Source organism: Arthroderma uncinatum, assembly GCF_011692745.1.
Source record: "Arthroderma uncinatum strain CBS 119779 chromosome Unknown scaffold1, whole genome shotgun sequence".
Taxonomy (NCBI): Eukaryota; Fungi; Ascomycota; class Eurotiomycetes; order Onygenales; family Arthrodermataceae; genus Arthroderma; species Arthroderma uncinatum.
The window spans coordinates 4,993,844-5,009,158 of NW_022983863.1; the positions used below are offsets into that span (position 1 = coordinate 4,993,844).

At 50.5% G+C, this 15,315-nt stretch overlaps 6 protein-coding genes across 6 annotated transcripts; 2 read left to right on the forward strand and 4 right to left on the reverse strand.

The window, feature by feature from the left end:
- Positions 1-309: 309 nt before the first annotated feature.
- GIQ15_01505 (uncharacterized protein) lies at positions 310-899 on the reverse strand (the record flags this gene model as incomplete). Its single annotated transcript, XM_033548922.1, has 3 exons — positions 310-527; positions 604-752; positions 808-899. The coding sequence occupies 3 exons, from the start codon at positions 897-899 to the stop codon at positions 310-312; spliced, it is 459 nt and encodes a 152-aa protein (XP_033409873.1).
- Positions 900-1,240: 341 nt separating this feature from the next.
- Positions 1,241-2,014, reverse strand: GIQ15_01506 (phosphoribulokinase/uridine kinase; the record flags this gene model as incomplete). The annotated part of the gene is made up of 2 exons (XM_033548923.1): positions 1,241-1,893; positions 1,975-2,014. The coding sequence occupies 2 exons, from the start codon at positions 2,012-2,014 to the stop codon at positions 1,241-1,243; spliced, it is 693 nt and encodes a 230-aa protein (XP_033409874.1).
- A 1,539-nt stretch (positions 2,015-3,553) lies between these two features.
- Positions 3,554-4,965, reverse strand: GIQ15_01507 (uncharacterized protein; the record flags this gene model as incomplete). The annotated part of the gene is made up of 3 exons (XM_033548924.1): positions 3,554-4,641; positions 4,684-4,874; positions 4,955-4,965. The coding sequence occupies 3 exons, from the start codon at positions 4,963-4,965 to the stop codon at positions 3,554-3,556; spliced, it is 1,290 nt and encodes a 429-aa protein (XP_033409875.1).
- Positions 4,966-5,633: 668 nt separating this feature from the next.
- Positions 5,634-6,932, forward strand: GIQ15_01508 (dihydrofolate synthetase Fol3; the record flags this gene model as incomplete). Its single annotated transcript, XM_033548925.1, has 1 exon — positions 5,634-6,932. One exon carries the CDS (start codon positions 5,634-5,636, stop codon positions 6,930-6,932), a length of 1,299 nt encoding a protein of 432 aa, XP_033409876.1.
- An 813-nt stretch (positions 6,933-7,745) lies between these two features.
- On the forward strand, positions 7,746-12,530 carry GIQ15_01509 (STE/STE11/CDC15 protein kinase; the record flags this gene model as incomplete). Its single annotated transcript, XM_033548926.1, has 14 exons — positions 7,746-7,925; positions 8,027-8,161; positions 8,238-8,267; positions 8,333-8,397; positions 8,452-8,884; positions 8,944-9,780; positions 9,838-10,317; positions 10,389-10,523; positions 10,589-10,867; positions 10,937-11,144; positions 11,198-11,648; positions 11,709-11,943; positions 11,995-12,373; positions 12,454-12,530. The coding sequence occupies 14 exons, from the start codon at positions 7,746-7,748 to the stop codon at positions 12,528-12,530; spliced, it is 3,924 nt and encodes a 1,307-aa protein (XP_033409877.1).
- A 580-nt stretch (positions 12,531-13,110) lies between these two features.
- Positions 13,111-14,929, reverse strand: GIQ15_01510 (Methionine aminopeptidase 2, MAP 2, MetAP 2; the record flags this gene model as incomplete). Its single annotated transcript, XM_033548927.1, has 7 exons — positions 13,111-13,167; positions 13,238-13,324; positions 13,409-13,570; positions 13,633-13,905; positions 13,973-14,568; positions 14,637-14,771; positions 14,890-14,929. 7 exons carry the CDS (start codon positions 14,927-14,929, stop codon positions 13,111-13,113), a joined length of 1,350 nt encoding a protein of 449 aa, XP_033409878.1.
- Positions 14,930-15,315: the final 386 nt, after the last annotated feature.

The following is a 15,315-nucleotide window of genomic DNA, read 5'->3' on the forward strand; positions in this document are numbered from 1 at the left end:
AAGCATGAGGGGCACGCGAGATACTACTATACAGCTGCGGATCCCTCAAGTATGTCAAAACACATAGCATACTCCTGAGAAGAGGTATTACGCTAACATCGGGCATTGTCTGGTTAAAGACAAGTATACACTCATGTCATTCAAGTGTGACAAGTCACGCAAGTCAACTCATGTCAGTCAACGTCAAACAATTCTATTGGAGCCGACTAAGCGGACTGTTTCTTCTATGTAAAACAAGAGTATCACCGGGAACAAGTATACAAGGCGAATGCAAGATGAAAGGCGAAGCAGTAAATTGAGTAAGGACGCTTAAAGGGCAATAGCTCCAACGATAGCAACGACCAGAGCTACGAACACCGAGTCAGCCTTGTTGAAGGACCCAGCGTTGTGCGTGCTGGAAGGAGCAGAGCCAGAACCGGAGGTCGAGGTTGGGGTGGAGCCGGAAGTGGTCTTGGAGCCGGTGCTGGAGGCAGTTGGAGAGGAAGTAGAAGACTCAGAAGAGGACGAGGTGTTGGTATCAATGAGCTCTAGAGGGGGTAGACTTGGTTAGCGACTGTATTTAAATTATCCACACCCGAGGATTAAGACGGATCTTGAACGCACTGATATCATGTCCAGCATCGGAGCAGATCGTCTTGAAGGTCTTCAGGCCAGAGTCGACATCTTCCTTGCAGAACTTGACAATCTGCTTCTGGACAGTGTTGCTGGCGGAACCGCAGACCGTATCAAAGTCGCCAGGAACATTCTGGGTGCTGTTATAGACCGTTAGCCCGGTTATCATACTTCCAAGGTCAGCATACAACGTACTTGACTGCTCCGATGACACAGGCAGGAGGGAACGCCGCGACGAGGCCGCAGAGGGCGAAGAAGACGAAGACGAGAGCGGATCTGGCGAACATGGCGAGCGATAAAACAGACGTTCGTAGGGGGGAAAAAGTGGTAAAAAAGGACGGAAGCTGAAGAGCGTCGAGCGTAAGAAGAAGCGAAGTGGTAATGAGCGTGGTTATCGAGCGATAAAGCGACTGAAAGAGAGACCTAAGGAGCGATGGTGATGGTTAACGGTCGATGGACGAGGGTGAAGAAGGAATGTTGATGATGGATCTTGTCCCTGCCAAGCCGCCAGCCAGGGCCTCAAACACGCTAGGCCCCTGGATCGAGGGAGCATTTAGCCGCCACCAACTCCGACACAGACTATGTCATCTATATCATGGACTACAGTATATTCAGGATATATAGACAGTTAGTTCTTCCACCGCGCGTCCTCCTTGCTAACAACGACCTCCGCCACAGGCAGCCGGCAGTCCACAATCTCCCGTCCGTTGACCAGATCGTTCTCCCTCGCCCTTTTGTCTGCCTCCTCTTCGTCCTTCGCAATACCGGCACGCACATGTCTCTTGATCAGTCTCTGTCTCGCAACCTCAAAGTCCACCTCGACAAACCACAGCTCGTCCAGCAGCGCTGCCGCATCGCTCCACGGCCGCTTATCGAGGGCGAGATAGTTGCCTTCGAATAGCAGTATGCGAGCTGTAGGAGGGATGGGGATGTCGTTCTCCACCGGGTCTTTAACGGCGTGGTCGAAGCTGGGAGCGTAGAGGGTAGGCGAGCTTGTGGTTAGCGGGTTGCGCAGTGAGCTGATCAGGGTTATCAGGTTGGTTGGATCAAAGGTGAATGCTGCACCGCGGCGAGCAAATGCGAGGACTGGATCTGGCATGGCGGATAGTTGCGCGCGGGTAAGGTGATAGCCGTCCATGGAGATGCAGGCTGCAACTAGAGAAGGACTCATGGCGTTAAGGCGATGGACGACGGCGGTTGCTAGTGAGGTTTTTCCTGAGCCGGGGATACCGCTGATACCGACCATGTAGCGTGCCGATGGCTCTGTGGATTGGAATGCCCCTACAGTTAAAATCTGTGAGTACCAATGCTATCCTTACTATCGGGTATGAGGGGGCCCTTGTAAGAGTGGACGTCGCATACCCCATACTTTCTGCGCGAGACGCTCGACCTGCTCGTCCATCGTCAAGTGTACCCACGAACTACACGAGTATGAAGATCTAAAGAACGTCTGCTGTTAATAATGGTGAGATGGCTGGTGGTGAAGTGGTGGAGGTATAACTCTACGCTTTCCGCAGGATATGCCCACTGTTGTTACTAAGCAGGGTGTTCGCTCCAAGTTTCTCCAATACAGAGACCATCGGTATGACAATTCCAACATCTTAAGATGAGGCTAAAATTCCACCCTTGCGGCTCTCTATCATGATCACACAACCTGACTTAGGTACTTTCTCGTTACGAGGAGCAGTCCGCTTTTGGCTCAGGATTACTGAAGCTCATGAGTAGCACCCGCTACTAGTCGGACATCTATCAAGATCAACACTCGCGTGGCTAGCAGTTGTGAAACCACGCAACAGGTCAATTTCCCACAATGATCGTGATATACCCTATCTCGAGATCAGCTTATCTAGTGGCCGATCGAGCCTTAACCAGGGCCACATCGATTGCAGATCTATACTTACTACAGCCAAGGAAGTAGTACTGACTCAAGCATGACAGTGACAAAAGGAATCACCATTAGGAGCTCCAGACAAGCTACTTCCAACGAGACAAACGAGCCAAACAGGCTTGAGGTAGCTTTTAGGCTCATTTACCCCAGATGCATTATATCTCCTGAGTCGTTCAATCGCCAACATACCTCGCATTCATCCAACAGGAGACTTTTCACACGGCCGAAACCATGAATAATTTTATCACTTTAACTGCTCTGGCACTCGTCACCGCTACCATTGGCCTCGGGGAAGCTAATATTTCCAATGTCCAGCATCGGCTAGTTCCATCTCAGAACCTCTAACATGAACAATGTCATAACGGGTGAGCTTGCGGATGTGGAGTAATTCCGTCAGGGGTTGAAGAACCAGGCAAAACTAACTCAAATATAACTTTCAATTACTAGTAGAGGCCTTCCCTTTGGGAATGGAGCGTTGCTGTAATTATGCACTTAAAAATATCTACACGCCTACGTTGCGCTATCAACTACATTTATTATATGGACAGGCTTTAAGAGTAGGACATCGGCTAACATATTAAGCTGAGTCTACCGCCTACTTCTACGAGTTGGTTTTTGAAATGTATGAAGTGCCCCTGAAGTTATATAGGAAGTGCTGGAGTTAAGCGTGGATAAGCTTGTTTAGTGGGGTAGCCTGGATAAGCTTAACCACCAACGCGGGACAAAACACTACACTGAAACAACACCTTGTTTTTAAATGCGTTGAACAAGCCGAGAAAGTCATATTAAATAACCGTACCATCGGTAAGTAAGTAAGCAGGCAGCAAGAAAGTAGATATAAACCCGCCCAGGCCCCAAAGAAGAAGGAAACATATAAAAACACCCGCAAAAATCAAAGAATCATCCATCCTTTTTAACCATAAGGCTACACACACAGGGTACAGCACGGAGGTATTATATCGTCTGTCCTGCACATCTAACAAGAAAGGAAATATCATAATGCGTGGAAAGTAAAGAAGTAGAAGAGACCGGCTCTTAGGAAGGGAAAGGTGGTTACTCGGCGTTACGCTCGCGATTGAGCTCACGATTAATGATACGTGTCAGGCCGGCGGTGGCCCACCATTCTTCTGGAATATCGTCTCGTCTGCTCAGAAGATTGAGCGTGTCGTGTAGCAGTTGCAGGCCGGCTGCTTCATTCTCGAGCGTGAATGAAGAAGCGGTGGGCGCAGCGTTGTCAGACGACGTACCAGCATCGGCCTGTGTTTGGGATTGGCTCTGTGTCTGTGATTGGTTTCGTGACTGGTTTCGTGACTGATTCCGGCCCCGGCTTTGGTACCGTTCTGTATCATCGTCTGCCTCTGTATCTGAGTTTTCAGAAGAAGAGATGAAATCGCAATTTGCAGGGAGGGGTGGGAATGGGTCGAACATGATGTGCATGCGCGAGGAGGCAGTGGAGCCAAATGATGAAGCAGGGGTGAGAGATGTAGGAGCCGTGGTTGATGCTCGAGATACGGCCGCGGAAGCTGATGCAGTGGCGGAGGTGAAGGAGGAATCTGCACTGGGAAGATGGTTGTCTAGCGGGATGGTATTGAGCAGCCTGGCCCATGTGTCTGATACATCGGGGACCTCGTCATCCGTGGGCATGCGGTTGACGTCACGGTCAGTGGAGAAGATGTCGTCTAGAGAAAATGAGGGTGCAGTCGATGGTGAGTTACGTGCCGTGGCGACGGAGCGGTGTCCCACGCGACGGAGTAGAGGCATGCTGGCGTCCATGGTCCCCTCGACCGGGGAAGGGTCATCGAACTCCTGGCCGGCGGCCTGAACGGGGTCCTCAGGATGGGCGGGCGCGAATCGAGGCGAGTACGATGCGCGGTGTCGAGTAGCATGGGCCACGGACAAAGGCGGGAGATCCTGGCCGTGCGGGTCTCTGGGAATCCTCATACGACGGCCGGGGGAGGCATAGTTGACGCTATCTCGTAGCAGCCGACGGCCTATCTCACGACGACTGACGCCTGGCATCTCGACATTGTCCCACACGCTTCCGCCATAGTCGAGCAGTGGATTTCTGGCGATACGTGGGAGTGACGGGTCCCTATCGCCGCCGCTGCTGCGGTCGCGGTCGCGGTCGGCCGCCCGAGAGACTGGGTCGATTATTAGATGCCTGTCTCTGGGGTCGAGCGTACCGATGGAACGACGGGCAGCCTGGAGCCTACCGAGGGTTCTCCGCGGGTATTGTGAGGCGTGCGAGCGTCGGATAGACGAGCGACCTGCTGCCGTAGGGTCGGCTGGTGGCTTAGGGCTGGCATCTGCGGCAGTGCGAACACCGGAACCAGCACTGGGGCGCGTGCGAGACGCTGGAGGAGTGTAGTCGAGCCTGACGGATCGTTAGTGTTGATCGATATAAACGCGTTCTGAGCTGATGTTATCACGGGTCCTGGAGGGAGCGACACTTACGGGACACCCATGATTGCACAGCAACGGCGAGTATTACTAGAGATGGCAGAAGAGAGACGACGCGAGGGAGAATGAAGGCCCCAGAGAAGATACCAAGTATTAGGTGAATAGTGAGTGTTGTGATGGAGGTGAAGCTGAACCTGGCGTATCGAGTATGGCGATTACGGGGTTGCTGAGGTGAAACGCGGGTAAAAACTCCAGCCACCGTAGCCACACGTGATGGAGCCGCGATACGAGTAGATAATGGTGGCAGTGACAGTGATGATGATGACAGTGAGATAGAGATGACCGAGATGAGATGGCTGTAGAGAGGAGATGGCCGTAGAGAGAGGGCGATTTGAAGTGAAGCGAAATGGAGGATGTTCCTCGTCTTCCGCCTGGCGCAGCGTCGCAGGGGTAACCGACCACAGCTACACAAGAACCAGAACCACGCTCTATCTAGAGTAGATGAATAGATATAGAAGTAGTAGATATAAGAAGAGAAAAGTAGATATAGATATAGATATAGAGTAGGTATAAAGTAGATATAAAGTAGAAAGTAAGGAAGAAGAAACTACACCTCACGTGACCACGACTTATAAAGATCGAGAAACAACTTGAAGCTCGACTTGAAGACCAGCTCAGATTCACGATTGAGACCGACACAGCGACATAGAAGGTCTACTATGGGAATTGGCTGATGATCGACCTTGGCCTCGCCCGCATCGCGCGCCTGGTGCCGCCAGCGTCGCTCGCCTGGAAAGCCGTCCACGTCGCAGGCACCAACGGCAAGGGCTCTATCGCGGGCTACCTCTCGACCCTGCTCACGGCCGGCGGGCTTCGCTGCGGCTCCTTTACCTCGCCGCACCTGATCGATCGCTGGGACTGCATCACCATCAACGAACGCGCCGTGCACGAGTCGCTCTTCCGGCATGTGGAGGAGCAGGTCAAGCGGCTGGATGCGAGCCTGGGAGTCGGCGCAACCGAATTCGAGCTGCTCACTGCCACGGCCTTTGAGATCTTCCGGCAGGAGAAGGTCGACGTGGGAGTCGTCGAGGTTGGGATGGGAGGCAGACTGGATTCGACGAACATCCTGACCAGCGCCAATGTGCTGGTGTCGGTGATTGCGAATATCGGGCTCGACCACCAAGCTATACTGGGCAGCACGCTCGCTGAGATCGCGGCCGAGAAGGCCGGTATCATGAAGGCGGGAGTTCCCTGTGTCGTCGACGGGACAAACCAGGAGGAAGTCAAGACGGTGATGAGGGAGCATGCGAAGGAGGCCGGTACTGCTGCCACCTTCGTTGAGCCGGACGGTATAGCGGCTGCCTATCCGCAGCTACAGCAAAGGTTCAACGACCTTGCAGCCCAGCCGCATCAACGGTCGAACATCTCCTGCGCGATCGCCGCCCTGGAATATGCTCTACCACGTCTACGAGCAAACTTGAAACCCTCCGACCTACTCCCGTTCCTACCTCTCAGCCCGCGCGCCGGCAGACTGCAGCACGTCGATCTGTCCCCCCTCATACCTCGCAGCGAACGCGTCCTGCTCGATGGGGCCCATAACCCGCAGTCTGCCAGAGTGCTATCATCATACGTCGACCAGACCCTGCGTCGGCCAGAGACAAACATCACCTGGATAATCGCCGCATCACAGGGTAAGGACCTGCAGGAGCTGTTCGGCAGCATGCTCAGGCCCGGAGATAACGTGGCTGCGGTCCAGTTTGGCCCTGTCGACGGGATGCCATGGGTCAGAAGCGTGCCGGACACTGAGCTGCTGGCCACGGCCAGGTCCGTCACAGATATCGGATCAACCACGCAGTTCGGACATGATATCGTCCAGGCACTGCAGTGGGCGCACCAAACCGCCGCCGACAAGCCCATCGTCATAGCCGGCAGTCTCTACCTGGTCTCTGACGTCTTGCGTCTGCTCCGCCAGACCACCGCCGCCGCAGATGATGCGGATGCTGATGTGGCTCGCACTGTGGCTTATGTGTAAATATTACTTGATTGGGAATAATGCCACGAGCAATCCTGTTTCATCGGATCTACAATCTCAACCCTCTTTCCCCGGACTTTTTTTTTATTTTTATCTGATACGATCCCCCCTGGGCCTGCTGTCGTACGGAGGGGGAGAAGCAGGAAGCGAGACGAGACCAGGAGAAACACCGTCGATCCAAGTAGACTCGTTCTCATGACCAGTTCATTCTCGTAGCAGCCGTAGATACGTAGAATATACGTAGTTTATAGAGAAACGTCGCCGTCGCCGTCTCTCTAAGCGGCGTCTGCAGTGACAGCCAAGTGCGTCATCGTTACCCTTAATTTCTTCTCTCACCACCACACATCCAGAACCACGCGGGATAGAGAAGCACTGCGGTTGAGAAGACGCTGTTTGCTAATTGTCTGCAGCTCGACAGGACCGGCGCCCGACGCTTCTCTCCCAACCCCTTGCCCGGGTCCAGATAGCTTCCTCCCCCTGCTCCCTTACTGCTGCTGCTCGCTTTCGTATCAAGAACCTCCGCGTAACCATCGACCAGACCATCCCGCACCGAGAGGGAAGCGAACAGGCGAACGAGCAAAAGAAAAACAGGCAATAGGCAGCAGGCCACAGGCGGGCTGCTCAATCAATGTGCAACACCACCGCACCGCATACCTGACATGAACAAACCACAGCTGTCATCGCCACTAAACAACTCCCTTTTCACCGCAACTCCAGGCCCGCCACGCCATACCATACATACCACGGCCTTCCCGCCAGCAAACAGACGTATACAGACAGATACAGAGAGACGGACGGACCGACGGCCGAACGATGGTGGTGTCCCGACCCCGCGACCGCGAACAAGATAATGGAGACGCCACCCGCATCACAAATACCCCTTCCAAGTCGTCCAGAATGTCGAGAGCGGACTCTAGTCCGCCCAAGAAGGAGCGGGAGAGGGACAGGCAGATCAAATCGTCAGCCAAGGACGTCGCGGAGCTCACTGATTTCGTACGTTTGCCTACCCTTATTCTGAGAGCTGCGAGCTGAGAGCTGAGAGCTGCGGGGAGCGTGAGATGGACCAGATCGGCTAATGGGTGTGCGGATGATAGCAATTAGGGGATTGTCTGGGCAAAGGCGCCTTTGGGTCTGTCTACAGAGCTCTGAATTGGGGGACAGGCGAGACCGTTGCCGTCAAGCAGATACGGCTGGCTGATCTACCAAAAAGCGAGCTGAGGGTTATCATGGTGAGTGCTGGCCGTCTACCATCGAGTGCTGCACGATATATATATACCGGGCTTGATCTAATTATTATCCATGCAGCAAGAAATAGACCTGTTGAAGAATCTAGATGTAAGCTCGGAGAGATTATACGGATCAGGAACCCGGTCTGGCCCAAGGTAACTAATCTATCATAGCATTCGAATATCGTCAAGTACCATGGTTTTGTAAAGTCTGCAGAAACCCTAAACATTATACTAGAGTATGTCCATATACACCTCCCCAATACTCTGCTATAGATCTAACAAGCTGCTAGGTACTGCGAGAACGGATCCTTGCATTCCATATCCAAAAACTTCGGCCGTTTCCCAGAGAACCTTGTTGGACTATACATGTCACAGGTACTTCACGGACTGCTCTACCTGCACGAACAAGGTGTCATACACAGAGATATAAAAGGTGCAAACATCTTGACCACCAAGCAGGGTCTGGTGAAGTTGGCGGATTTTGGTGTAGCCAGCCGAACCACGGGACTTCATGAGTCCAGCGTCGTTGGCACACCATATTGGATGGCTCCGGAGGTAATTGAACTCTCCGGTGCGACGACAGCCTCGGACATCTGGAGTTTGGGTTCAACCGTCATCGAATTGCTTGAAGGGAAACCCCCATATTATAAGTTCCAGCCCATGCAAGCCTTGTTTCGAATTGTCAACGATGACCACCCACCTCTTCCTCAGGGTGCTTCTCCCGTGAGTAGTCCCTCCCCCTACCTTGCTGGTATAATGACTGCTAAAACATACCATTCTAGGCCGTAAGGGACTTCCTCATGCAGTGCTTTCAAAAGGACCCGAACCTGCGTGTTTCTGCAAGAAAACTACTCAAACATCCCTGGATAGTAAACGCTCGACGATGCGACTCTGTTGTGCCGAAGAAGTCCACCGAGTACGAGGAGGCTGTCAAGAGTGTTCAGGAGTGGAACGAAGCACTCCGATCTCCCAATTCAAATGCCATCCGGAAGACCTCACAACAATCGGGGATGGGGAATAGTCCCATGTCGACACAAAAGGACCCTTCCCTTCACCCCGTGAATATAGCAAACCGAGACTCCCTATCTGTTCTCAACATGAACGCCGCTGAAAAGTACCGCTCCCCAGAAAATGCAAATGACGATAACTGGGACGACGACTTTGCCTCCGCCATATCTCCTCGCGCCCTTCACCTCCCACACCTTAAGCCCCAGGATAATTTCGGCGGAATGCTCTCTCCCGAAAAATTAAAGGCCTTTGCATCCCTCGAAGGCATAACTGAGCTCTGCCAGTCAGATAGCTTCGGTGTAGACGATGACGGCCAAATTAACGATTCCATGAATAATGACGAACCTGACCCCTTACAGACCATTCGGCCACTGACCCGAAAGTCGCCTGATGATGAAATTATGCCACCACGCAGTCCACGCAGGAGACATAGACAATATCCTGGTTCCGCCTTTAGGAGGAACCCAATAATATCGTCAGCCTCAGGAGCGGCGAGGCCGGTTCGCCATTCGCGGCCTGCGAACTTTTATGAAGAGAGTTCGGTGGAGGACTATTCGGATCTCATTGAAGCGAATGACGAGGTGTTGGAAAGTAAACTGTCTGCCATGCCGGTGAGAACATATCAATTACTCGCTCCTGAAACAATTATCATTCTAACGATTTTATAGGGTACCGGGCAAGACGAGAATGCCATCCAAGCCCAAGCTCTAATGGGTCAAGACATATTCTCAGGCGACGAGGAAAACGGCCCTATAAAACCAACATCACACAGGCGCAAAAGATCTGAACTCGCGCGCTCCCGGTCAGCAATTGAAATAGAAATGTACGCTGAGAACGAAGCAGATGAAGACTTCTCTGATATCTTAGGGGACGACGAGAGTACGCTTGTAAAGCTAGAAAGTGACGAAGGCTCAGACCGCAGCACGTTACTTCTCAACTCTAAACTATCTACTAACTCGTGGCTCGGCGATATTGATGATGAGGATGATCCATTTGCGCAACTCGAGGAAGGGCTGGATGAGTTGGACTTGGAAGCTAACATTGCGCGAGACAAGTATGCCCGGTTACGAAATCAGGTTGAGAGCCTGGTTAGTTCGTTGAAAACATCGCAGGATGACGAAATTCTAGTAGATATATCAGACCAATTGGTAAGTGCTCCCCGGCCCCTTTTTACTACTATTATAGATTTTTACTTTAGTACCATGCTAACTCTTACTAGATGACCATATTTTCAGACATGCCTGAAACCAAGTCTGTGATTATGAGTGCTCATGGAATGCTCCCTATCCTAGAAATTCTAGACACCTGCAGGCGCCGGGATGTCATCTCTAACCTTTTGAAGATAGTTAATGCTGTATGACTTACCCCTATTCCCCTTTCAAATGGCTGATGCATCAGGCACTGATACGTGCGTGATAGATCATCTACAACGATTATGAGATCCAAGAAAATCTCTGCTTCGTTGGTGGTATTCCAATCATCAATAAATTTGCCTCGAAGAAATATCCAAGAGAAATCCGTCTTGAGGCAGCGGCATTTGTCCAACAAATGTTTCAAACATCTACCCTAACCTTGCAGATGTTTGTCAGTGCCGGTGGATTGAACGTTCTTGTTGAATTTCTTGAGGACGATTATGAGGATGAGAGGGAACTTGTTTTGATTGGTGTCAATGGCATATGGAGTGTCTTTGAGCTGCAGGTATGTATCCAGCCCTTACATTATTGCATCTACACATCTTACTGTGATTGGAATCTCACACATCGCTAGGGGTCAACTCCAAAAAATGACTTCTGCCGAATACTGTCTCGAAACTCAGTCCTGGACCCCTTGTCCCTCGTTTTGAGTAGGGTACTCGACGAGGAAGAGGGCGAATTGGCAGAGGTTTGCGAGGCTCGTATTTCTAACATTTTTTTCATATTTTCACAAGCTGAAAGCCACGTCAAAGAAATGGTTGCTGAGAGAACTGTCCTACACCGTAAGTGGAATGCATCTACACCCTGGATGAATTCATACTAACGTTTATAATAGGCGTTTTGAAAGAATTAAAGAGAATGTCACCCACTCCTCAGATAACGATGCTTAAATTCATAAAGAATCTCTCCATGTTATCTACGACACTGGACTCCCTTCAAAACTCCAACGCCATTGACGTCCTTACCGAACTTCTCCGATCAACGATGAAGAAGCCCCATTTCCGCGAAGTGTCAAACCAAATCTTGAACACAATCTACAATATGTGCCGTCTCAGCAAATCGAGGCAGGAGGATGCCGCATTAAATGGCATAATACCTTTACTTCAAAAGATTGTCAAAACGGAGCGGCCCTTGAAAGAGTTTGCACTGCCTATTCTCTGCGATATGGCACACTCTGGCAAAGTTGGACGCCGTGAGCTGTGGAGGAATAAGGGGTTAACGTTTTACATCTCCCTACTCTCAGATCCTTACTGGCAGGTCACAACTCTGGATGCGATTTTTACCTGGTATTTTACTCTCTAGCCCATCTTATACTTGGAATGATTCTTACTAACAATTACGATTAGGCTTCAAGAGGAAACCGCTAAGGTTGAAGAGTATCTTCTTGATACCCAGCACGGGGATTATTCATTCACAGTTGCCATTATCAGATGCATGGCAATATCAAAAGCCAATGCCTTTGAGAATCTTCTTGAGCCACTCCAAAAATTACTACGTTTAAGCCCTGCGATCGCAGCCACTCTTGCCAGACCTGATATGTTTGAGCGCATTGGCCAAAAACTACAGCATACCAAGCCTGCTGTAAGGGTGAACCTGTTGCGTATACTATCTACAATCTGTGACTCAAGCCAGGAACAATGTGGCCTTCTCCGCCGCTATGGACTTCTCGACGCGATCCGAGAGCTACAAAAGGACTCTCGAGTTCTTGTCAGGGAGCTCGCAGGCCAACTTGTAAAAAATAGCGAGGAAAGTGATAGCGTCAGTCTGAACGGATCGAAACGAAGACCAACCCCAAGACGCAGAAGCACGTCCACGGCTGCCCCTCCTAGCCTCATCTCAAGTCACTCCATGCCCGCAACCCCTCAAGTGACCAGGCCGGGTTCTGCAAAGCCATACTACGAAGGTCGGGAAACTCCGCGTCGCCAAAACGGGCTTGATGGCTCCTTAATCCTTCGCCCTGGGAGCCGGGACGGCAGAGGCCCAAATATACACCCTGGCCTGGCAGGGAATGGTAGTACTGGACTCTCAAGCAAGACTCCGCGACTAAGTCATAGACTATCGCAACAAATTCTACCAAGTTTACAACCAAAGGAAGAAATTCGAACCCCAACATCTTCACGCACCCCGTCTCTCCTTCAACCATCATCGAGGAGACGCAGGCCAACTAATAGCAGTAACTCAAATTGGACTTGAAATTGTACTGGACTAAAAGAGGAAGCGGGCCGTCTGTATTTATTATAGAGCGATTGTGGAGTCGGCGCATTTGGCGGGTTCAAGCTCTTTTCTTGGAAGCATCCTTATAGGTACAAAAAACGGTAACACCAATTTTTGTTTTTATCTGGTTCTATGGGTTTCATAGAGCATCTTTATAGCATTTGGAGACTGAGATCCGAAACCACACATTATCTTATCCTATTCCTACATCTCCGTGATACGACCAATCTTCTCCCCTAGAGGCTTTCCTGCCAAAGGGTCTATATATCCTACGATCATAGTTGATACTAAGAAATCTTCGCGCCGGAATACGGATATAAAAATACTTTATACAATCCAGCGAGTGCTGGAGATTTATTGAGCTACGAGTGCCGCCTAACCTCCATCCCCGAACATCTCCAATTTTCATAATAATCATATAAAGGGAAAAAAAATAAGGCCGTCGTGGGGGTAAGTCGTGAATGTAACATAACTCATAGTTGATCCGCTTTGTGGTGTTTCCACCTTTGCAAGGCCGTTAATCTATAAGCAACCTCAGTAGTCATCACCTCGGCTAATGACCTCTTTTACGTTTGGTCGTAGCAAGATTGTCTATTATTTTAATTCTATTAGCAAGAGAAGCTAAGGGAAACTTGAGGTTATGAGGAGAAGGATAACTTACATGCTCAAACTGGGCTGTATAGGACCCCTTCACGTCACAGAGCGGAGGGTATGCATCGACAAGTCCGGAAGAGACTAGGTTGTTCAACTATTTGATGATGGTGTCAGCACGGAATATTCCAAATATAGATTTCCGCTTTTTAAGGAAGAAAGGGGAAATGTGGTTACTTACCCCAAGAAGATATTTCTCCTGACCAAGGCGATCAAGATACCGACGGCAAAATGGCAATGTGCCGAAGTTCTTGTTGATAAGGCTGTACAAGTTTTTCGCGGAGGACAAGCGTAGAGGCACACTCGGGGCATTGGGCACTTTAGCATAGTGAGATGTTTCCATCTATTCGTTTTGACCAAATTAGTCCCAGATGCAACGTTACAACGCTGAGAGGAACCACTTACATCATCCCTGACATATCCCTTTCCGGTGCTACCAAATGTTTCGATGGCATAAGTTTCACCTTCTTCCATCTTTGTTTGGTCACCACCCTTGACGATTGGGACGCTCTTCCCGTTTTCTCCACCGTGAATTTCGTACTGGCCAATTGTGTGGCCGTTCAAGTTGCGAATCGCCTTGATGGGATAGCTCGTGCCGTTCAGTTCGAGTTCGTAACTCTCCATCGTTTCCTGAATGGCTGCACCGATATCACTCATGCGGACATCAATTCCCGCTTCCTGAAGGGGTGGCATCGTTAGCCGGGGAAATAATATAGGAACGAGAGGAGAGGAACGACAGACATACCTTGATTCCGGTGTTGGTTGCTTCCTTGACGGCGGTAAGCAGAGGATCAAAAACCGGGTCAAATGCAACAGTAAAAGCACTGTCGACGATTCTGCCATTGATATGGACACCAAAGTCCACCTTCATGACATCGCCGTGCTGAAGAACGACCTTGTTTCCAGCATTGGGAGAATAATGGGCCGCACAGTGGTTGATATTCAACCCGGTAGGGAAACCCATTCCGGCAACCAAGCTGTCTCCTTCTTCCAAGCCCATGTGGCCGGTCAAATGGCGAACTCCATCTTCAATACCCTCGGCAATATCGGTCAAAGTGGCACCGGGCTTGATCAGCTCCTTCTGCGCATATTGGCGGACCTGACGGTGAATTTCGGCCGCCTGACGGTATTCGGTGAGGAAGTCATTGTTCATGCGGTCAAGGTGTCTCTTCTCTTCGTTTGTAGTACGGTAGGAATTTTCGTTTAGATATTCCACGATCTGCCCTTCGGGGAAGGTGTTGTTGGGGAATAGAGTAGTCAATGGAATGCGTGGTGGTTCAGTCTGAGCTTTGGCAGCCTTCTTCTTCTTCTTCGGCTTCTTCTTTTTCTTTTTCTTTTCGGCTAGATGTAAGATTCATCTTTAGTATATCTCCGTAGTCAAATGAGGGCGAGTAAGGTCAAAAACGAACCGTTTACTTCGGTCGAAGCACCGGGCTGGTCGTCCTCTTTGTCATCGTCAGAGTCTCCTTCATTCTCGGCGTCGTCTTTATCAGATTCTTCCTTGGAAGCTGCCTTTGCCTCAGCAGAGCCACTCTTGCTATTCACTACAGAGATAACGCGTTAGATCCCTTCTGTACACAAGGTAAGATGCTCAACAGCACCCCCACATCGAGAGCTACGAGTGAGGGGTTTGAAGAAGAAGATTGATGTGAAAGGTCTTACAGTCGAGCTTTGCGAGCTCTGGGGCAGCCTGGGCAGCCATTATGGAGCAGATCGTTCTGTTAAACTGGTTTATTTTGGGGATGTAATTGCGGGCGGGAAGTGGGTTGGTTTATATAGGCCCTCCTCGTATATATCGTCACTACCGGGAAAAATATTTTAGCGAGCACAATGCGCCCATTCTTGGATACTATGCATGTGACTCTGCTGGGATTTCTATACAGGGCTCTGAGAGAATAAGATATAGATATATACGTAAGAATCTCACGGGAATATGCAAATTTCTCCAAGATCTCGCCCTCATCGTCGAGGAAGCTCGCGGAGTTTCATCTCATGTATACGGTCATGTGACCTTATCAACTCGGCGATAAGGAAGTCGGACTTCACGACGTTTCTTCTTTTGGGCCGAATATCAAGCTGACACTTTCG